This window comes from Marmota monax, unplaced genomic scaffold (assembly GCF_021218885.2).
Source record: "Marmota monax isolate L192 unplaced genomic scaffold, Marmota_monax_Labrador192_F-V1.1 WCK01_AAM20220418_F8-fsc00013, whole genome shotgun sequence".
Classification (NCBI taxonomy): domain Eukaryota; kingdom Metazoa; phylum Chordata; class Mammalia; order Rodentia; family Sciuridae; genus Marmota; species Marmota monax.
In genome coordinates this window covers 1,081,531-1,104,532 of record NW_026692202.1, presented here as the reverse complement: position 1 = coordinate 1,104,532, position 23,002 = coordinate 1,081,531, and the positions used below count along the sequence as shown (strand labels likewise).

General features: G+C 41.3%; 1 protein-coding gene across 15 annotated transcripts in view; it reads left to right on the top strand.

Annotated features, from left to right (window-relative positions):
• Cep57l1 (centrosomal protein 57 like 1) overlaps positions 1-23,002 on the top strand; it is a 235,012-nt gene that overhangs the window by 148,125 nt on the left and 63,885 nt on the right. For 13 of the 15 annotated variants that reach the window (XR_009225682.1, XR_009225684.1, XR_009225683.1 and 10 more), the window contains 9 exons: positions 922-1,122; positions 2,453-2,574; positions 5,276-5,504; positions 8,640-8,842; positions 10,814-10,969; positions 12,878-12,971; positions 13,675-13,809; positions 21,013-21,170; positions 22,349-22,460. Coding sequence is in view for 12 of the 15 variants with exons in the window: in XM_058575097.1 (XP_058431080.1) it covers positions 922-1,122; positions 2,453-2,574; positions 5,276-5,504; positions 8,640-8,842; positions 10,814-10,969; positions 12,878-12,971; positions 13,675-13,809; positions 21,013-21,170; positions 22,349-22,460 (1,410 nt within the window). In the remaining 3 variants the exon portion in view is untranslated. Of the gene's footprint in view, positions 1-921; positions 1,123-2,452; positions 2,575-5,275; positions 5,505-8,639; positions 8,843-10,813; positions 10,970-12,877; positions 12,972-13,674; positions 13,810-18,342; positions 18,860-21,012; positions 21,171-22,348; positions 22,461-23,002 lie in introns of those variants that run through there. The other 2 variants (XM_058575104.1, XM_058575106.1) reach the window with 2 other exon arrangements.

The following is a 23,002-nucleotide window of genomic DNA, read 5'->3' as shown; positions in this document are numbered from 1 at the left end:
GCTCCTGGGATTGACCTGACCCAGCCAGAAGGGTTCAGGTTAGTCCAGAATGAATTAGATAAGTCATTGTTTCTTTCCTAATCCTCTCCTGGGGCGACTGGGTGACACCCTTCTTACTCCATCAAGTCATTCTCCCTTCATTTCTATTTTTCCTTCTGCTATTTAATAATCGAATATTATTCTAGGGTTGATCTGAGGTTCATGGAGCAAGGTCATTTAGGTCGTTACGTTGCTTCATTCATTTTTCCCTGAACTCACCTAGAGTCAAGGGGATTATTTTCCTTCATTTTTTTTCTGTACACTTGTGATATGAGGGTTTCCAGCCTGTGGAGTGCCTTCCATGACGTGGGTTTTTAGTCTCCTTTGGGGCTTTCCTTTTCATATAGAGGCTGATCCAAATTTCCTTAGATTAATATTTCCCAAAAAAGTATTTCCTAAAAATCAGGCACTAAATAAAGTACCTCAGGCTGTCCCTACTTGAGCCTTGGCATTGAGTCCTCAGACACTGGGCATCTCTTAATAGAGAACGCTTGGATTCCTGGTGGGCTGTTCAAAGCCAGACTCAGCAACTTAATGAAGCCCTAAGCAACTTAGCAAGACCCTGTTTCAAAATAAAAAATTAAAAGTTTTGGGGATGTGGCTCAATGGTTAAGCTTCCCTGAGTTCAATCCCTGGTATCAGAGGGGGCGAGGGGAGCCTGTGTTCTTTCCCTTTCCTCCCTGACTTGGTTTACAGATTTACTCACTACACCAGCTTGTGTTGATGCTGCATCTGCCCACACCAGGGCCACAGGCTATTCTGATGTTCAAACTGTTCTCTCCTCCTGAGGCCCTGGGACTTGCCAAAGCCCCAGGAGGAGATTCCCCTCTTGCTGGCCCATAGGGGTCTTCTGCTCTTTCTTGACTGTTCACCTATTTTTAGCTTCTTGATAGTTACTTTGAAGCCTACCAGCACACGTTGGACCCTGAGGAAAGGTTTGCCTTAGCACAAGCGATGACTGACATTATGCATCGGCGCCCCAAGTTTGATCTTGGCCACCCTTATTTCATTAAGGCCTACCAAGACGAATGCACCTGCCTGAGGCTTCACCTGCAGCTAATAAAGGGCTTCCTTAACCATCAGGTGAGTAGGGTTTTAAATATTGCATATGAAAAGGGGATGGAAAACATGAACCAGAAGATAATGTTTTCCTTTCATTGCTGGTGCAGAATCTGGGCTTTCTAGCATGTTTGTTTGTAAGCTCATTTGCATTGCTGAATTCCAAGCATAACTCAGGTTTTTGTAATTTTTTTCTTTATTTCGGTACCAGGGATGAAACCAGCAGCACTCTAACACTAAGCTTCATTCCCAGTCCCGCCTTTTTTTTTTTTTTTTTTTTTTTTTTTGCATGGAGGGACCCAGTCTTGCTAAGTTGCTTAAGGCCTCACTAAATTGCCCAGGCTGGGCGCTGGGGATGTGGCTCAAGCGGTAGCGCGTTCGCCTGGCATGCGTGTGACCCGGGTTCGATCCTCAGCACCACATACAAACAAAGATGTTGTGCCCGCCAAAAAACTAAAAAATAAATGTTAAAAAATTTTCTCTCGGGCTGGGGATGTGGCTCAAGCGGTAGCGCGTTCGCCTGGCATGCGTGTGACCCGGGTTCGATCCTCAGCACCACATACAAACAAAGATGTTGTGCCCGCCAAAAAACTAAAAAATAAATGTTAAAAAATTTTCTCTCGGGCTGGGGATGTGGCTCAAGCGGTAGCGCGCTCACCTGGCATGCGTGCGGCCCGGGTTCGATCCTCAGCACCACATACAGACAAAGATGTTGTGTCTGCCGAAAACTAAAAAAAAATAAATAAATAAAAATAAAAAAATAAATTGCCCAGGCTGGCCTCAAACTTTCCATCCTTCTGCCTCAGCCTCCCTAGTCACTGGGATTATAGGCATATGCCAAAATGCCTGGCATAATTAGGGTCTTACAGGGTGGTCTTTAATCCTATTTACTGTTAATTGGGTGCCTCAGTTTTCATGAGATCATAAAGCTTATCAATACAGAAATAACTAATGATACATCTTTTTCAAGACATATAATATGGTGTCTATTTAAAATTTTTGTGACTGTTTTTAGGACACCGAAAGATATGATCCCATTGTACATCCTCTAGGGAAAAGCTGGGCATGAAGCAAGCAGGAAACAAAGGGTAGAATTTTTTCCAAATTGTGAAATATTTGACCTAAAGAAGTTTTTCTTTTGCCTCTGAACCATGGTTGCTTGTGCTTTCCTTGGCTTGGACAGAGAGACCAGTATGTCTCATCGCAATGAGTCTTCATAATGTCAGGATGAAAATTAGTCAAATGATAAAGAGACACAAAAGGATGATGTTCTTCTCCTGTGAAGGCTCATAACTCACATCCACAGGAAAGTCTAACTCTTCTCATTGTGGCACTTTACGCCGCTACATTTTAGATGGAGCGCCAGCGGGAGTACTTACAGAGGCTCTGGCGAGATGATCATCCAGATGATCGCAAAAAATTCGGACTTCCCCTTAACATCATTTGTAAGCAACTTATTTCCATCAACAACAGCTGGTAAGTTGGTGTTGTCTTTACATTTTGCATTTAATGTAGATTAATGAAGGGCATAATGTTAAATCTACTCCTCTAGGAAGCACCTCTCTGGTATTTGAGGAGATGAGAAATATATGTCTAAAAGCCACAGAAGAGGTATTCCCTTGAATATTGAATGTCCCTTTGCTTTGTAAATAATAAAGACTAGGTGGCTGGGATTTAAGCAGGTCACTAGGTACAGAATCACCATTCCCTTGTAAAGTCCTTGGGAAAAGGCAGCTGCTTTTGAAATGCACATAAGCCTACATATCTGACTTGGATGTGCTTGAAAGTTTTTCAAAAGGAATTTTTCTCTTCTAACAAGTGTCACTGCAGAGACCTCTGAACTTACCCCATTTAAAAAAATTATTTCTTCTTTTTAGATATACATGACAATAGAATATATTTTCACATATTATACATACATGGAGTATAACTCCCCATTCTTGCAGTTGTACATGGTGTGGAGTTACACTAGTCATATATTCATATATTAACATAGGAAAGTTATGTCCAATTCATTCTACCATATTTCCTATTCTCATCTCCCCTTCCTTTCCTTCATTCCCCTCTATCTAATCCACTGAATTTGTATTCTTCCCTCCTCCCCTTATTGTATGTCAGCACATCTAAATATCAGAGAGAACATTTGGCCTTTGTTTTTGGGGGATTGACTTATTTCATTTAGCAGGATAGCTTCAGTTCCAACCATTTACTGGTAAATGCCATAATTTCATTCCTCTTTATGGCTGAGTAATATTCCGTTGTGTATATATACCACACTTTCTTAATCCATTCATCTGTTGAAGGGCACCTAGGTTGTTGGTTTCATAGTTTGGCTATTATAAATTGAGCTGCTATAGCTGGGTGCGGTGGTGCATGCCTGTAATCCCAACAGTTCAGGAGGCTGAGTCAGGAGGATCGCAAGTTCAAAACCAACCTCAGCAATGGCGAGGTGCTTGGCAAATCAGTGAGACCCTGGGGATGTGGCTCAGTGGTTGAGTGCCCCTGAGTTCAATACTGAGGACCAAATAAATAAATAAATAATAAATAAATAAATAGAGCTGCTATAAACATTGATGTGGCTGTGTCACTGTAGGATGCTGATTTTAAGTCCTTTGGGTATATACCAAGGAGTGGAATAACCAGGTCAAATGGTGAGTCCATTCCAAGTTTTCTGAGGAATCTCCATACTGCTTTCCAGAGTAGTTGCACCAACTTCAGTCCCACCAGCAATGTATAAGTCAATCTTTTTCCCCACATCCTTGCCAACATTTATTGTGAACTCACTAAGGCAGAGTTCAGTTTCCTGAGACTACTCAGAGAGGGTGCACATTCTGTCTCCTCCTCCCTATGACTCTTCCCTCTCTCCTCCTGCCCTCCAGTCTTTGAGGGTAAAGGGAACTGGGTGGCAAGTCACAAGTTAACCTGTATATTCATAGATCAAAGTCTCTCCACTGCCTTCAAATGGGTGGAGAAATTGTCTAGCTTCTCTCAACATCCAACAAAGACTTGTTGCACCAGGCAGTGTGCCAGGAGCTGGGGACACAGCTGTGAGCACAGGCATAGCCCTAGGCTCCTGGGAGGTGTCTATAGGAATGACAGAGTTTATGTAAGAAATTGCCATAATGGGCTATGGTATCATCTTGGGCACAGGCACAGTACCGAGGGAATTAATAGCTGAGATTCTAACCTCATTTCTTCAGAAACAGCTGGGAGCTTCGGATGCAAAACTCTGCCTTTTCTCCCTAGCACTTTTTCAGGACTGATATCTTCACTGTAATGAACTTGAGACTCCAGCTGTGTATACAGCTTGCTATGTGAGAATCTACCATTCAGGAAATGATTTTTGGCTAAGGTTATATGGATACTAAAACCTGTCAGAATCGTCTCAGATGCAAATGTTACTTGTCTGATGAGTATCCTTTCTGGATTTGGGGCTGTCTTTTTTAAGATCCAGGACTAAGGAGAATTCCATTTGCATGAGTTTAAAGGGAAACATTTATGTCCTTCGGTTCTATGTAAATGTCTTGTACTAGAGCCTTTATTTCCAAAGTAGTAATAACTCACAGATAAGCATTTTATTGTTTCTGGCCTCTGTTTCTGAAATATAACATTCTTGCCACAAGTATGAATAATTCCAGCAGTTGAATACAAAAGTTTAAAATTGTCTTTGTCCATTAACATTTTTGGCAGGGGAAGATAAAAATTCAAGTGAAAAAGAGAAACTTATAACCATGAAAATTATTTTTAAATTTTATTTTGTTTTCAGATATCTGACTAGATATTGATGACTGAATGGCTGACAATTTTGACATCTTTTATTTTGAGATGGCTTTCACTATGTATAGGCCAGGCTGGTTTTGCACTCCTGGATTCAAGTGATCCTCCTTCCTCAGCCTTCCAAGTCCTGGGACTATCAGTGCACAAAACAGCACCAGGATCATATATAATCTTACTCTTTTAGAGCTTTTAGAATACATGCCTATTTATTTCCCTTTTAAAGGGTCTCTGTTAAAGCAAAGAAAATATATGTAACCCTGGATGGCCTCTGAGGTCCCTCTGGATTCCTAGTTCTTTATAATGCTCTGGATCTATAGAAGCTATATCATTGGTCTTTAAAAATCTAAAATTCAAATATCTTTGTTGCATAAGATTACCATTCAATTTTTCTCTCTTTAAGCCCAGATTTGAAAAACATTTATTTGTTGGAGTTCCACCCTTCCCTGGGCCTGGCAGGGTTGGTCCCCAAAGCCCTGGAGCACCTGTTCAGTGAGGCCTGCCACACCTGCAGGCCCACATCACCCAGTGGCCTCGCCTCGCTGGAGCGACACATCCTGCAACTGGCTTTGAACCTGTGGCTCGCGCCAACCAAGCCCGAGAATTGGTACAGCGAACAGCTCCAGAAAGATGTGGGTTCCTTCTGCAGGGGGTAGTTTGGGTTCTTGGCAAGAGAACACTTCCTTCCAGATGTTACTGTTTAGCTCTGTTTTTCTGCTTGGCTCTATACCCTTCTTTTTGGCCAGAGATAGATCACAGTGCTAGGCCTTGCCAATAATTTTATGTGATTTTTCTTTTTTTGGTCTAAAGTTTCTAGTTTATAAGACTGCTGCTACAATTAAAATTAAAATGGAGATTATGTAGGTATGGGAAAATATTTTCCGGTTTATTATTTACAACAAAACATGTTTTTATTAAAAATTACATATTTTCTTCTAAGACTCTTCTTAGAATTTGCTCTGTTTGTCTTGAGTCAAATTCTGGTGGAGGAGACAGAATACTAAGTTTTTGGACTTCCCCATTGAATCCTACCATTAACCTGCTGAGTCTGGGCAACTATTTTAGCCTTTCTGAGCCCTACTTTTCTTGAAATTTTATGTTTGTATATTTGGGGAGAAATTAACAGAGGTAAGCTTGATGACCTTGAAAGTCCTTTTTTCTAATGCCCAGTGATTCTAACTGTGGCCTAATGATTTATATGGTATCCTTAGTTGGATTTTAATCCTCTTTCTTTCTTTCTTTTCTTTTCTTTTCTACTAAGTCTATCAAGATTGAGCCTGGGTTTCCAATTTGACGTTACTCTGTGGGGCACTTGCTATATGATAGAAAAACATCTGCTCCATGTTTCTGTCTTATCTTCTTATCCTCCCCCTCCCAAACTAAGACTTGATGTGATTTAAAATTTATTAGATAATATAAAATAATAATATAAAATTAAAGAGAATTTAGCAAAAGAGGGAAAACAAAATTTAACCACTCAAATACACTCAATATTTTTCTGAGTTCATGTATTTTTCACATGCCTGTTTGACATAATTACAAACATATCTTTCATACACTGTTATCTTCTATTTTTCTTAGTGAATATTATACTATATATTTTCCCGTGTTACTAACTAGTCTTTTCACTCACCTTTATGACCACATCATTCTCTTATGTAATGAATTATGACCACTCTACCCATTTCCCTACTGATGGGCATTTGAGTGGCTTCCAGTTTTTCATCATTATTAAAAACACAAAGAAGTACATCTTTATGCTTAGGGATTTTTCCGAATTTTGAACTGATTCCTTTGATAGATTCTTGGAAGTGGAATTGCTGAAATGAAATTTAAATCTTTGGATGCAAATTGGCAGATTATTTCCTGAAAGAGCTGTGCCAATTTATGTTGCTACCAACAGAGGGCCGGATTTGGTGAAAACACACAATGCATGTGCTCATCTAACCTAAACGTATAGTGACAATATGATTTTAATTTACATTGCTATTTATTGAGATTATTTTTGCAAATGTTTGGTTATTAGTTATAATCTTTGCAACATTTCTGTTCTTTGTTCATTTTTCTGTTGGAATCCTAATGCCATTCCTATCCACTTACATGAGCTTTTCTATCATATGTCTATCATATTTTCTGCAAATATTTCCCCCATTTGTCTTTTAACAGAAAATTTTTATTTTCATTTAGTCAAATCTGTTGATCATTTCCTTTGTGATTTCCTCTATCCTTCTAGATGCAGTGAGAAAATCTTTCTCCAATGTTTCAAATTTTCTTATTTTATTCTAATTTTACAGGTTTGCTTTTGTTTTTAAAATATTTAACTCCTTTACTATTTCACTCAAGTGTGTGTGTGTGTAAAGTATGAATCAAAATTGAGTTTTTCTTCAAACTATCAGCCATTTATTTTACTATCATTTACTGAAGATTCTTTCTACATTGTCTTATGGTGCTGTGTTTTTAAAATATATTTGAAATTTTCTTATAAATCATAATGAATATCTGGGATATTTGTCTAGTCTCCTATTGATACCTTATTATTATTATTATTATCATCATTATTATTTTTGGTACCAGGGACTGAACCCAGGGCCTTGCAAATGGTAGGCAAGTGCTCTACCTTCTGAGTGACACCCCCAGCCCTTAATAATCATTTTTGAAATGTGTTCAAATCTGTAGTTAGAAATGCTAAATATTCAGCCAGATTTTTTGTATTAGGTTAAAAAATGTGGGAAGTATTACGCCTAGAAGACATACAAGAATTTAATACTTCTTTGGTATCCTGTTAAAGGACATCAAGGGTCTAGGAAAGACATCCTGAGTACAACATCCTTTGGCAGATAAGTGGGTAGATGAGGAAGCTAGTGTACCTTGGGGGACCAAACCAGGAAAGGCAGATAGAGAGTCCCCAAACTTAGTCCTTGTTGGGGGTGGTACCTTAGGGGACAACAAAGATGTCAGAGCAGAGTTACCCATGAGGGAGGTACCACATGGCATTAAAGGACATTTTGTTACTTCACAGATTACCTATGGCAAGCTCTAAGTATGGGGAAGGAGTCCTGTGAGGACAGTTGGGTGTCCTGTCAAACTGTTGGACACGGCATTAGGAAGCTCAGTTTACTCCAGATACCCTGGGCCTGGTATAGAGGGGAGGAGAAGAGAGAGATTACTGAGTTATGTTTTAATTATAAGCACTAGATTATGGTAAGACATCAAGTGACAGGCTCCATACATGGGAAAAATATGCAACTAGAGAATTGGATGCCAACGTGTATGAGTGCTGTCAATGTTGTTGATTCCTTGTTGGCAAAGGTGGATAATGGTGTCTGTGGTGCCTAATTCCTGGGGCGGGAGAGTGTCTGGCAAAAATAAAAATGAGTTAATATGTGTAAATACTTGAAATTTTGAAACTGCAATTAGAGGGATTTATAAAAAATTATTGGCCACAAAAATAATTTTTAAGGTCAGGGACTTATTTTTCTATTTATATTATTGTTGTCTTTATTTAGACTGAAAACATTTATAATAATGATAACAACAAATGTCTTTGTATACATTAACACAGCTCTATTAGGTAGTTATTATCTGGTAGTAACTAGTAGATATTGTTATTATTTTTATCCCTACTTTACAGAGATGGTATCAGGGCTGGGACTTGAGCTCAGGAAATCTGGACCCAGAGTCTATGCAATGACAGCATTTCAAAAAAAAAAAAAAAATGAAGTCTTTTTTTGTGTGTGTGTTTTGAAAGGTACTTTGCATTCTTTCAGCTGTTTTCAGCTAGAGTGATGGGAGATCCCTTTCTCGTGGAAGAGACAGGCCTGCTTGCACTCACATCCGCAACAGACGAAGGACAGAAACAGGGCCAACATCCTCACATGCTGCTCCTGGAGACATTTTCCAAACTTCTGGAACTCCTGACCCTCCACCACCGTCTGATTGCAATGAGTCTTGAGAGTGCACACCTAGCTCGGTTAGTAGGGGGACCAAGGAGCCAGGTGAAACGTGAGCATTACAGCAAAATGAGGGGAATAAATGACAGGCCCGGGCCTCCCCATCTATAAGCCTTGCCCCAGAGTGAGTGTTCTAATTGGCTAAAGTGATCACCTAGCATGTTCTAGCCCTATTTTGTATTTTATTTAGAGACAGGGTCTCACTGAGTTGCTTAGGGCCTCACAGTTGCTGAGGCTGGCTTTGAACTCACGATCCTCCTGCCTCAGCCTCCCAAGCTGCTGGGATTACAGGCATGCGCCACCGCACCCATCCATAGCACATGACTTTTTAATTGATGTTTAATACTGGTTTACTAGTTTTTCTGCTAGCATCTGTTCCCTGAATGCAAAAAGCCCTGTCCACATTGTTTACCATGATATCCCATTACCTGGTCTCTTCGTCTGTTTTGTGCTGCTATAACAGAATGTCTGAGACTTGGGAATTTATAAAGAATGGAGATTTATTTCTCCTGGTTCTGGAGGTTGGGAAGTCCAAGGTTGAGAGGCTACATCTGCATCTGATGAGGGCCTTTTTTTTTTTGGGGGGGGGGGTACCAGGAATTGAACCCATGGGTGCTTAACCACAGAACCACATCCCCAGCCCTTTTAAAAAATATTTTATTTAGAGACAGAGTCTCACTGAATTGCTTAGGTCCTTGCTAAGTTGCTGAGGCTGGCTTTTGAACTCATGATCCTCCTGCCTCAGCCTCCCAAGCTGGGATTACAGACATGCACCACCTTGCCAGGCATCTTTTTAAAACAATTAATATATATATTAATGACAGTAGAGTGTGTTTTGGCATGTTATACATACACGGAGTATAACTTCCCATTTTTGTGGTTGTACATGATGTGGAGTTATATACTCATATGAACTCCATTTTTTTTCTTTATTTTTAAAAATTTGTTCTGCTTAGATATACATGTCAGTAGAATGTATTTTGACATATTTTTACAAACATGGAGTACATCTTATTCTAATTGGAATCCCAGTCTTGTGGTTGTACATAATATGGAGATTGATTGTGGTGTATTCATATATGTACATCAGAAGGTTGTGCCAGGTTCATTCCACTGTCCCCCTTGATCTCAGACATTTATTGTCCAGAACTCTGAGACAATATATTTCTGTTGTTTAAGCTACTAAGCACTTTGTGTGTTTCTGTGGCACTTCATTACAGCAACCTGAGCAAACTGACACAGGTGCCAATTGAACTTCCTGCATCAACTTCTCAAGATGAGAAATGTGTGAGAACAGGGGTGTGGAGACTGGGAGAACATTGTAGACATGTAAGGCTGAGATGCCAGAGGGCCACCTGGCATCTGCCACACTGCAAGCCATGGAAACCTGGGACTGGGGCTGAGAGTTGAGTCAAGTTAGACATGGGAGTCACAGAGTCTTACAAGAGGGGGTGATGTTAGGGCCTGGGGTTGGATAGTCGGCTCAAGGAGGGGATGCAGTAAATGAGAAGAAGGTCAGGTCTAGAACTCAGGAAACACCAGAATTTGAAAATGAGAAAGATTGGGCAGGAGCAGGAGCATAGTGATCTTGGATCTGGGACAGCACAGATGTTTTCTTCAAGGACAGGGTAGAGAGGCCAGCCAGGAAATGCACCGCGAGAAAATGGTGAATGTTGAATGGGGAGTGACATTGGTGACCTCGTGAGGGCTCTGGGGACAGAAACCAACCTGGAGGAAATGAGAGTGGTGGAAGTGCCCAAGTGCATCTCCTTCTACTTTGACTGTGTTCTGCAGCCCGCAGTGGTCACAGCAAGAGCAGAACACAAGGCCTTGGTGGGGGGGGGGGGCTCATTCACTTCCCACACTGTATTTGGCCAACTTTTGTTTGATTTTTTTGCTTCTGTGCTTTTTTAAGTGTCTTGGTTTTATTATGATTACTTTCCTTCAGGAGAAAATATTAACACATGGCCTTGGCTCTCCTTTTCTTTTAGGCACTATAAGGAATTGGCTGAGGAGATGGGGTTTGAAGAGTTCCATTTATATCTGAGGCCCGTTCACTTTGAATTTGCATCACCCAGGGACAAAGTGGACCAACCACCTCCTGCCTTTATAACGTCTCTGCTGGAGCACAGTGGTCAGCTAGACAGGTGAGCCTGGGAGGGCCAGAGTGAAAAAAAAAAAAAATTTACTATAATGGTGGAATAAACAACCAGTGGGGACAATTTATTTCACCCATGGACAAACAAGATGAATTGCACTTCTAAATTCTTTTTCTTATGCCCCATCTGCCATGTCAAGCACATTGCCAGAAAGAAACCCCGTTTATCAGCTACAGACCTTGAATCTACTGAGTTGGGGGAAGGAATCTTCTTCCTTATACAGAGGCAGCCTTTAATGTGTGGGGAGGAGAAACTTCTGCCTCTCTCTTCTTGCCTTCTCTGCTAATCTGCCCTTTCCCCTAGGGTCCCAGCTGTCTCCCTGGAGGTTTCTGGTTTTAGCTCTGCCCCAGGGAAGGCAAAGGTGACTCCCAGGAGGGAATCACCCTAGTTTTGCTAATGTGGATCACTGCTCTAATTATATTGACATGCTAAAGGACTCCTCAGTGTGTGGCTGGAACAAAAAGGGTTAGGATGGTAGAATACAATACCCCCAGATTACCCAAGGCACTGTGGAAATTTTGGACTGGATAAGTCTTCCTTGGGGGAGGGGGACATCCTGTGTGTCTTAGATAATTTAGGAGCCTGCCTGACTTCCACCCACTAGATGACAGTAGTACCCCCACCACATATTCTATCCTCCCCCAACCCCCACCCTTTGGCTCTTCCTGACAATCAAAGATGTCTCCAGACATTGCCAAATAATGCCCTGGAGGCAAATCTCCCTGACTCTATTTTGTCACTAGTTAAACCAAACCCAGAATGCACTGACGATACAGAGCTATGCCACAGAAGCCAAGGCAGGAAGTGTGGTCAGGCTCAGGTCTCCAACTGACAAAAGTCAAGTCGGAAGCCAGGGTATCTACCGGTTCCTCAAGGGCCTCCTGCTGTGAAAATAGGAGACCTTCTTGTTCAGCTGGAATCCACCAATCAGCACAAACTGCCTGAGTGTTCTGTGCTCTGGTCAGGTGGTGATTGGTCCTCCCAGTGATGATCCAGAGATGCTACAAGACAAGAGGAGCCTTCTGACTCACCAGGGGGGAGGTGCATGCATCTAGGGCACTTGTGTCTTGAGTTTATATTATGTTATCTATGTTAATTCCATGAAGCCACCACTTTGGAGGGCCACTGTAACAACTGCATATGCCAGATATGAGAATAGTGACTTCCGTTTTAAAAAGCACATTTACGCACACTACTCTGTTTTGTATTTCCATGACCCTATGAGATGAGCAATATCCTCATTTACACAGGAGGAAACAAAATTGACTGATATTAAATTACCCAACAAAATCTCATAGTTATAGACAATAGACCATGTCCCAAGATGAAAATGTGACTGCAAAGAATATTTGGGTGACTTTTGGAACCACAAGAGAGTGTGTTCCAAGGAGGAAGTCAGCAAGGTGTCCTGAGCAGGCTCGGTCAAGAAGGTGGGAGGAAAATAGGAGGGATCAGGAGAAAAGAATTTCAAACATGGAATGGTTACCACGACCAAACTGCAGAGTAAGGACTGAAAAGACTCCAGAGGCCTTACAGGTTTTTGGACCAGGAATTGAACTCAGGGACACTCAATCACTGAGCCACACCCAGCCCTATTTTGTATTTTATTTAGAGACAGGGTCTCACTGAGTTACTTAGCACCTCGTTGTTGCAGAGGCTGGCTTTTGAACTCACGATCCTCCTGCCTCAGCCTCCTGAGCCACTGGGTTTATAGGTGTGCACCACTGCATCTGGTGAGCCCTTCCAGTTTTAAGGTTGAAATATCTTATATAAAACCCACAATTGCTGGTGCTGCTGATGTTCCAGATCTGATCTCATGCCATTTGTGCCATCCGAAGGGGCATCTCATGACACATACTATGACACATCAAAACAACCTCATATTTCTTCTTGCAGATATTCTCCCACTACACTTGCCTTAGCCATCTCTGAGGTGGATGATAACCAAGTTGGCAAATTTAGTTTTTATACGAAAGAAGCCATCCTTAAGGTCAGTTATTTATTTATTTTTTCCAAAAGAAACTGAAGCAAAATAAAGAATTTGCTTATGTGTTTTTTAAATCAATATTTAATTCATATATATTGACTTCCATTTTTAAGAAATGCTTTACTTCATTGGTAATAACAATGGTATCGCCTTGTCCTTTGCACATTGACCTGGTTTGAACCATGTAGACAGCAACACGTGTATAATGGCTTCTTTAGATAGAAAAAAGAAGCACATGTAGAGGGCCATCTTTGCATCAGGCTTTTGAAATATACACTTATTATTTGGAGTTTTTATATGACCTTTTTAAACTAGATGGGTTTTCCCCGCCCCAACAGTTGGATTTCTTTGCTTCTCTATGTGTTTTTGGATTTTTCTTTTCTTTTCTTTTACCATGGATCTAATCTTGGCTTACCAGAGCCCACCACTGTACTTCATCAGAGCCTGCCCATCCTTTCCTGACCACTGGGGAAACCTCATGGTGTCCCGGTACAGGACAAACCAGGCCTAAGGACTGCCTTGCTGGGATGAAATGCTGTTGGGGAGAGAGCAGACTCAGTCTCGTGGCTGAGGAACAAGGATCCCAGCTCATCCTGCAGTTAAATTCATACATGAATTTATATGTTGAATAAGTGATGATCTCAACCTTCAACTTCGCCGATTTATGGAAGCAATTCCTAATGCCTTTCACATTTTCTTCCTTCAGCTCTTGTCCCAGTCTGGAGTGGAAAATATGCAAGTGACCCTCGCATGTCAAGCTGCTCAGAAAAATGCTTTGATGGTGGCAGTTCAACAAGCATCCTTCTATCACAGGACAGTGGGCTGTCCTGCTGATGTCAAGGTCAGCCTACATAATGCAGAAGCCAGACTCAGGCTGCGGCTATCACCAGCTCTCCCTTCTTTCCCTCCCTCCCTCCCTCCTTCTTTGTATGTTGGTGATTGGTTTTAGTGAAAGTCAATGTCCATTGGTTATGTCCAGTGAGGTGATGTAATTGCAACTGGACTTGTTCTTTCCTTTTCTTCCTCCTTTCCTCCCTTTCTCCTCTTAGTCCCTTTTTTCCTCTTTCCTCTCTGTGTAGGAAAAACAAACTTAGATTCAGTTTCTCATCCTATATACTCACAAGAAAAATCACCCTGTGACCCCAAAAGGTGTGGGGACTTCTCCCCACCAGCAAGCAAGCAATGAATTCTGCAGAGGACGCCAGCTGGGCATCTTCTAATTCAATTCAGTTCTGACACCATCTACCCGAATGTAGCATCAGATCCCACAGGTGAGGGCTCAGTCCCAAGACTGCTCCCATTTCAGATCCAGTCACAAGTCTGGACCACCAGAACTTCTGGCTGACTGGCTACAAACTGGGGTTCCCACAACCACATTCCCAAGTTTGAGTACATTATACCTGCTTCCCTCCACCTTCTGAGTTTCAAGTATTTCTTTTGCCAGTTGGATCCTTATCACCTAGATTCTTTTTTTTTTTTTTTTCCTTTCTTTCTTTTTTTCCCGTACCGGGAATTGAACCCAGGAGACTTTACCACTGAGCAACATCCCCAGCCCTTTTAATTTTTTATTTTGAGACAGGGTCTCACTAAGTTGCTTATGGCCTTGCTTAGTTGCTGAGGCTGGCCTCAAACTTGTGATCCTCCTGCCTCAGGCTCCTAAATCCCTGGGATTACAGGCATGCACCATGTGCCGGGCCCTACCTATAGGGTATATTCTTGATTCATTTGCTCCCAACTCTTCTGAGACCTTGCTTCATCAGTATGGCGAGCGGTGCTATTAATAATTATTCAGAGGTGGATTGTCTTTAAATGCAAGCATATATTTAATCACACCAATCATTAAATATAAACAATTAATGCAAAAAGTGTTGGGTGTGCAGGAGCACCCCAACTAGCATTCAAAGCACACTAATTAAACACTATAAGCAAATCACACAATCCCAGGGCAACTAAGAGTCCCAAAATACCTCCGATGCCATGCAACTTCTTTTAGCCAAAGAGCAGATGTTGTCCTTGTCTGGTGGTTCTTTCCAGTCAATGGCTGGACATCAGGGAAGGGTGGAGCCAGTCCAGAGATGGACAGCAAGACAGCCAGCCTCACTGATGTCCTTGGAGCAAAACTCTTCAATGTGGCAGGACCAGCAATTTAAATACAGTTCCAAGTTGGTGGTGTATGTTGGTGATTGGTTATAGTGAAAGTCAATGTCCATTGGTTATGTTCAGTGAGGTGATGTAATTGCAGTTGGACATGTTCTTTGTGCATGTCCACGGAGCTGTGCTCCCTATCAATTGTAACCAGTCATCGCTAAGCATGTCTATGGCCAGTGCCCCTCACAGCTCTTCATCAATTACAAGCAGACAGGACTAAGCAGTTCAATGGCTGCTGTTCCTATGGCCACCAACTTAGTGAGTCCCAGCATGTCCCAGAATGTCTATGGAAGATGCTCCTTACAATCAGCTACCTGCTTTCTCTACTTCACTTTCAACTCTCCAATTGTGGACAGGCTGAACTGTTTTCATCCTCTCCCATAAAGCTTGTTGTCCTTGTCCTTCTATGTGCCTCTCTGGCCAGTACCCTGATTAGGATCTCTTCTTCACATTTATGTTTACTGAAAGGATAGTTTTTAACTCCTTGTCTTCCTGTACTAACACCCCATTTACTATAGCTGCAATCCCTCCTCCATCACCCCTCTCACTAGATTCAGCCTTGACTTTCTTATTAATTAACCCAGAAGATGCCGTTTAGCAACTTGACCTGACTTCTTCCCTCCATTTAATGCTGTTGACTACCACCTTATCCTTGAGGCTCTCCTTCCTCGGCTTGCCTGACTCCACTGTCTCCTGGCTCTCTTCTGTCTCTTTGATTGTTCCTTCTCAGTCTCTTGGAGTGGGACCTCTCTTCTCTCCCAGCTCTTAGATGTTGGTGTTTCCCTCTATTGTGCCTCAGAATACCTTGGCTCTTCCTTTACCTGTCCTCCATGGCTATTCTCATCACCTCTTGAGATTTAAAACCTGTATATCCTAAACCAATACATGATCAACTTTCAAAAATACATCACTTCATAGAATCTCTCTACTAAGCCCCAAACTTGGGTGTCCAAGTGCCCGCTAGACAACCTTTTTTGGGTATCCCATAGGCATCTCAATTCAACATGTACAAAGGGAACTCATTTCTCTCCCATATGGTTCTTTAGTATTTCCATTCTTGGTTAAGTGACCTTGGATCATACACTCGATCACTAACTCTTACCAATATCATATTGTAAATATTGATTGAATATGCCCCTTTTCTCCATCTGCATTATACCTGCTTCCCTCCAGTTTAGGTTAAACTCTCATTATTTTTGTGAGTGTGTGGTGCTGGGGATTGAACTCAGTTCCTTGTGCATGTGAGGCAAGCACTCGAATTGAGCTATATCCCCAGCCTTCATTATCTCATTTTTTATGGTTATAATGGCCTTTGAACTAGCCTCCACCTCCTGGGCCCTTGCCTTGTACCACCATATCTGCCTCCAGTCAGATTTCCCCTTCACACAGTGACCAAAGTATCCACGCCTTCAGTGACTCTTTGTAGTCCAAATAGTAAAGCTCAACCTCCCTAGCTATGTATGCATGGTCTTCACTACCTGGCCCCAGCTTCCAATCCTGCCACTTCCCCTGCACTCTAAGGGCCCTAAATATTTTATGCTGTTTCACATCTCCATGGTTCTGTTCAGATTTCCCCATAATATTTTTCCTTTCCTTTCAACAGTCTACCCTGCCCCTTTGCTTTTATTTATAAGATTCTACTCATCCTCCAGTATTCAACTCAACCCAGTTATTACTTCTTTCAGGAAGTGTTCATGTCTATTTTAATTCTGTTAAAGTGAATTTTGTGACTCCTTCATAAAAGTATACTGTGAATGTGTGTGTGGGGGTGTATACACACATACACATACACACACATAACATACGCAGGTAATATGTGTGTAGCTTCTCTTATAATCACAGGACAAGAAGGGGAGTGGTGACAAAACCAGCAGGAATAAATTCTGGATACAATAAAAGGGGACAAAAGGAAGGGAAGGAGGAGAAAAGAGAGAGAGAACACAAAATCAAAGGAGATATTTCAAGAAAGAATGAGTCACCAAAGATGTAGGTGACAAATATGAAAAGATGTTCAACATGATTAGTCATTAGAGAAATGCAAATTAAAACCCACTGAGAAACATTTCACATCCATTTGAATGGTTAAGGTTTCCGACTGACCATCTCAAGCGTTGGCAAGGATGTTGAGGATCTGGAACTCTAGTACACCGTTAGTAGGAAAAAAAAATGGTACAACTCCCTTGAAAAATGGTTTGGCAATTTCTTAAAAAGTTAAACATAAACGTACAATGTGATCCAGCCATTCCATCCCTAGGTATGTAACCAAGAGAAATGAGTGTATGTGTCTGTACAAAAAAAAAAAAAATGTTTATAGACGCTACATTCATTATAGCCAAGAACTCAAATGTCCATGAACGGTGGAATGGATAAATAAATTGTGATACATCCTACAATGTACTACTAGTAGACAATAAAAAGAAATCATTGATATGTACAAAAATATGGATGAAGTCCAACCAAAAAGAGCATTACTGTATGACTCTATTTATGCAAAATTGTAGGAAATTCATTTGAACCTAAAGTTTCAGAAGGCAGAGCAGCTACTGTGTGCAGAGGTATGTGTCAGAATCCCAGTAACTTGGGAAGTTGAGGCAAAAAGATCACAAGTTCAAGGCCAGCCTCAACAACTGAGAAACTATTTAAAAAATAGATAGATAGATAGATAGATAGATAGATAGATAGATAGATAGCATTGGAGATGTAGCTCTGTGGTAAGGTATCCCTGGGTTTAATTCCTAGTACCAAATTTAAAAAAAAAAGAAAGAAAAGAAAGCAGACCAGGGAAGGGAGCAGGTGGGAAGGATGGCTGTGGTGATTAGTTTGATTGTGATAATGGTTTTACAGTTGAATAAATTTGTCCAAACTTATCTGATTTTACACTTTAAACATGTGATGTTTATTAAGTGTAAATTATTTCTCAATAAAGTTATTATTTTAGAAAGAAAGAATTCTGTAAGTTTGAATGGAGAGGTAAAACCTAGATGGTTAGGGATTAAAATGAGGTCATTAACCTTCACAAAAGGTCACTTGCTCTACTAACTCCAGAGCAAGTCTACTAATTGGTTTGAAGTAAAAGCTCCAGAGAGGGCCAGAGTTAAGGAGCAAGAGGCTGACAGAAGTGTCCAAGGAGTGTGTATTTATGGCTCTTGCATCAGTCTGCTCATACTGCCACAATAGAACACTGCAGACTAGGTGACTTCAACCACTGAAATCTACCTTGTCACAGTTCCAGGGTGAGAAGTTCAAGATCAAAGTGCCATCATGGTTGGTTTCTGGTGTGTAGCTGACTTTGTGGCTTGCAGATGGTGGCCTTCTGCTGTGTTCTCTTATCAAGGAGTGAAGAGGGTGGTAGTGATGCGGGTGAGGAGAATCCATCAGGGCCAAGTCCTGTTTCCCCAGATGTGAAGACTGAACACCTAAGAAATGCAGAGGCAAGTGTACAACGCAAGTTTTATTAAAGGATGGGACAAAGATAGACTTCTCTGCGGAGAAGGGACCCCAGAGCTGGTTGTCTGAGGAAGTGGGAGTGTCCTGCCCCTTTTATACATTTTAGAATTCCTCTTTTCATGGCCTCTCTCCCACCATCCTGCATAAGTGACAAGTGACCAGAAGGTGGGCCAAAGGTGGATTGATCCAGGCAGGAAGGGAGCAGCCCAGGGGGCATTAATTAACAACTTCTACAACTCCCTGCAAGGAGGCGCAATTCTCTGGAGGCAGGTCACCTTGGCAACAGTAGGAAGAGGGGGAAGTGCTCTGGAGGTAATTTTCTGACCCAAACATTCCTTCCCTACACTGACTATCTTTTTGTCCCCTGGCCTCAGGGGGAAGAAAGGAAGGGAGAGTGCTGAGGTCTCTTGCCCTTTGTCATTGGGCACTAGCCCTATTGGATTAGGGCCCTACTTCCATGACCTCATTTAAATTTTCCACCTATCTCCAAACACCATCCTATTGGGGGTTAAAACTTGAACACGTGAATTTTAGAAGGACACAAACGGCCCATAGCAGTTCTTTAAGAAGTTTGGTCAGAATTGAGGAGGAAAGTTGAGGGAGTAGGAGAAATAAGGAAGAATGAGAGAGGTGGACACATTTGTAGGAAGGAGTTGGAAAAAGAGGAAGGAATTGAAGATGGAACTGAAGGGAGAGTGCCGTGAGGAGATCAGGAGCTCCTGTGGTGCAGGCTGGCAGGAAGCTAAGTGATGGAACTACGTGGGCTCATGGAATCCTCTCCAGCCCCATGGGATGGGTTTGGTTCCAGGTGAGGAAGCAGATTCTGAGAGGGGAAGGAAGAGAGACAGGGTCACCTGTGAAGTGCCAGTATCAGAATCTCCTGCAGAGCAAGGACTCTTCCCTCTCTTCCCACTCACAACCTTGTAGGACCTCCCCAGTTTCCTGAGCTGGTAGAGACTCCTATTTCCCGCAGACTGGAAGACTCCAAGGATTTTGGGGAAAAAAATAAGGTTGGAAACTCTTAAGATGTTCTACCCAGGATTTTTTTTTTCTTTTTGCCTCACTCTTTTTCCGTCTCCTTTAGTAATTCTGATATAGGGATCTCCTTGATTCTTCCATAGAAGAAGAATGGACTTTCCTTTGAAGATTTAGCTTTTTTCTTTCGTCAGTAGTTTAGAAAACTATACCGTTCATTGTGCCTCACAGCTCCATAACAAATGGAGCTGGAAGATACTCATTTTCCTTTTTTTCTTTCCTACCCCTCCTTCCCTCCTTCCTCACCCCTCCCTCCTTCCACTTCCCTCCCTCACCTCTTCTTTCCCTCCTTCATAGCTACGGGTGCATGGTAGCATTTATTTAATTTTTAATATTTTTTATTTGTTCTAATTAGTTATACATGACAGTAGAATGCATTTTGATACATCATACATAAATGGAGTATAACTTCTCATTCATCTGGTTGTACATGATGTAGAGTTACACAGGTCATGTAATCTTATGTGCATACATAGGGTAATAATGTCTGATTCATTCTACTATCATTCCTATCCCTATGCCCCCTTCCTCCCTTCACTCCCCTCTGTCTAGTCCAAAACACCAATATTCTCCCCCATCCTCATTGTGAATTATCATCCGCATATCAGAGAAAACATTCAGCTTTTGGTTTTTTGGGATTGGCTTATTTCGCTTAGCATAGTATTCTCCAGTTCCATCCATTTACCAGCAAATGCCGTAATTTCGTTTTTCTTTAAGGCTGAGTAATAGTCCATTGTGTATATACAGTTTCTTTATCCATTCATCTGTTGAAAGGCATCTAGGTTGGTTCCATAGTTTAGCTATTGTGAGTTGAGCTACTATGTGGCTTCATCACTGTAATATTCTGATTTTAAGTCCTTTGGGTATAAACTGAGGAGTGGGATGACTGGGTCAAATGGTGGTTCTATTCCAGGTTTTCTGAGAATTCTCCATACTGCTTTCCACAGTGGTTGCACTAATTTTCAGTCCCACTGGCAATGTATGAGTGTACATTTTCTACCATATCCTTGCCAACATTTATTGAGGATTGGCAAGGCAGCATTTAAATCCCACCTCCATTTGCTTAGGTGCCCTGAGGGAATCTTCCAGATCTTATAGCTGTGAAATCCATCAGCATTATTTCTTGAAAGGTTATTCCACATAGCACACTACTCCTAACCACTTTGTAGAATGGAGAATTTTCTTATAGCACTTTAGACAACAGTAGTCTATTCTGAAAATAGTCCTCCTTAGTGCCTCAGCCCTTTGTTGTGCAAAGTGGTATCTCTTTTCCTCTTCTTCCTCTCCCCCTTCTCCTCCTCCCACTTACTCAGGCATTACTTGTGCTTGGGGTCAGTTGTGGCTGTGATGTAATTTTATAGGGAGCACTTACACATCTAACCAATTTAATTCACTGTGATTTAAAATGTTTTAGGAAGTAAGTGCAGAACTGAAAAATCATGGCAGAATGAGTCCAACCAGAAGAAGAAATTCCAGAATTGTGAATGACACCGAAAGCTTACTGTTATCCCCAACTCCAAAAGTCCCAAATAACCTTACGCACTCTTCAGAAAGATTTCAGAGGACCAAAAGGTATTGTACCTTATGGGAGGATTGTTTAAGATAATAAAATTATCCTCTTTTAATTCAATTGATAATATTGTGTTATGGGATTGAAGAAGCCTAAACTCCCAGAGTAACTAGTATGTGTTTTATTTCTTTAAGAGCCTCATATGAAGACCTGTGTGAACACTGGGAAGGCTCAGCTCCTTCCAGTATACCCTAGTCTATGAAAGAAAGTCACCTGGTCTTAATTTAAGCCTCTTCTTTACTCTCTGTCCCTCTAACTCTCTGTCTCTCTCCTCTTTTCTCTTTCTCTTCCCTTCCTTCACTCTCTCCTCTTTCTCTGTAATTGTTCATACTCTTTTTTAAAAAATATCTTTGTTCATATATTTATTTATTAATGTGGTGCTGATTATCGAACCCAGTGCCTCATGCATGTGAGAGAAGTGCTCAGCCATTGAGCTACAACCCTATCCCTGTTTATACTCTTTTTGCAAGCAAGACATTAATAGGACACTCTAAATTTTCCGTAACTCTCTTAAATTGAGAAGCCCAGAACTTCCCTCTGTATTCTAACAAAGATTTTGCTATTGTTTATATAATAAGATGGTAACTGGTCACAGAGGCATGGTCTCCAGAGATATGTCTATAAATCAGGATGGCCTGCTATGTTTTGAATTCTTTTCACCATGACAAAGAAAGAATGATGCTTACATTCTGTAATAATTGTGATTACTCTGAGTATTTTATTGGAGCCATACCAAGGACACTCACAAATTTAGACACTGGCAAATTTAGAATGGAAAAAAAAAAAAAAAAACAGGCAAAGCAACTCTACTACTCAAGATGCCACTGACTTGGCCAGAGTTCAAGTGCCTTCAGTCCACATTCCCAATGTGTGGATAGAAGATTAAGATCAGTGTGTTTAGTCAAGGGGACCCGTGGAGACCACTTCAGTTCAGGTAAAGGGCACATTGGGCCAGGCTTGATATTTGGGATCAAGAAGGGACGGCTGTCGTATGGTTTAGGCATTATATGTCTCCAAGAAGCCTGGAGCACATCAACATCTTTGGTGAACAATCAGAAACACTTGGAGCAAGAGAGAACCATGGAGCTCTCCTGCTGTGACACCCAGAACATGAGTTGTCCTTGTGTCACGTGTCCTCTTACCTCCCACCTTGGCTCAGATGCCTCTGTTCACTTCTCAGGGCTCCAGAGGCTTTTGTGTCTATTCAACTAGAAAAGGTGGGGCTGCGGGACATGATGCTGACCGCCTTTCACCTCAGGAAACAGACCATGGCCGGCAGAATGAACAGCCCTGTGAGTGCACAGAGATAAGAGCTCCCCACAGTTCTAGTCCTTTTGCATTTGAGCAAATAAAATTTCTGAACTTGGGGTCTGTGGCTTTCAACCTATTTGGATGGGACTATTGAAAATACAAGGAACCGATAAAGGAAATCCAATAGAAATCGAATAAATTCAAGCAGGTTATAGTCAGGTTTTTAAAAATGCTTACAGTTTTTCAAGGCCACATTTTGTTTTGTCATTTTCTAAACGGGCTCATTTCAGCACGTGCTTTGAAACATTTATCTACTCCTGAGGTAGGTTTTGGGTTTGGGTGGCTTAGGTAAGGTGGGTAAGGGCTCTGATACCTATTATCTTGGTTTTTGAGATACTTCCAACATGTTACTGTTTAAGAGTTTTCATACTACTCTAATCAGTTGAAAAATATTATAAAATTCAAACCTTTAATTAGTTAAAACCATTGCTTAATTTTGTGAATAGCATTTTATTATTCATTCATTTTGATGAGGAAATGATTATGCTCATGAATAGTTGTGGTGGGAAATGAGAGGTTTATC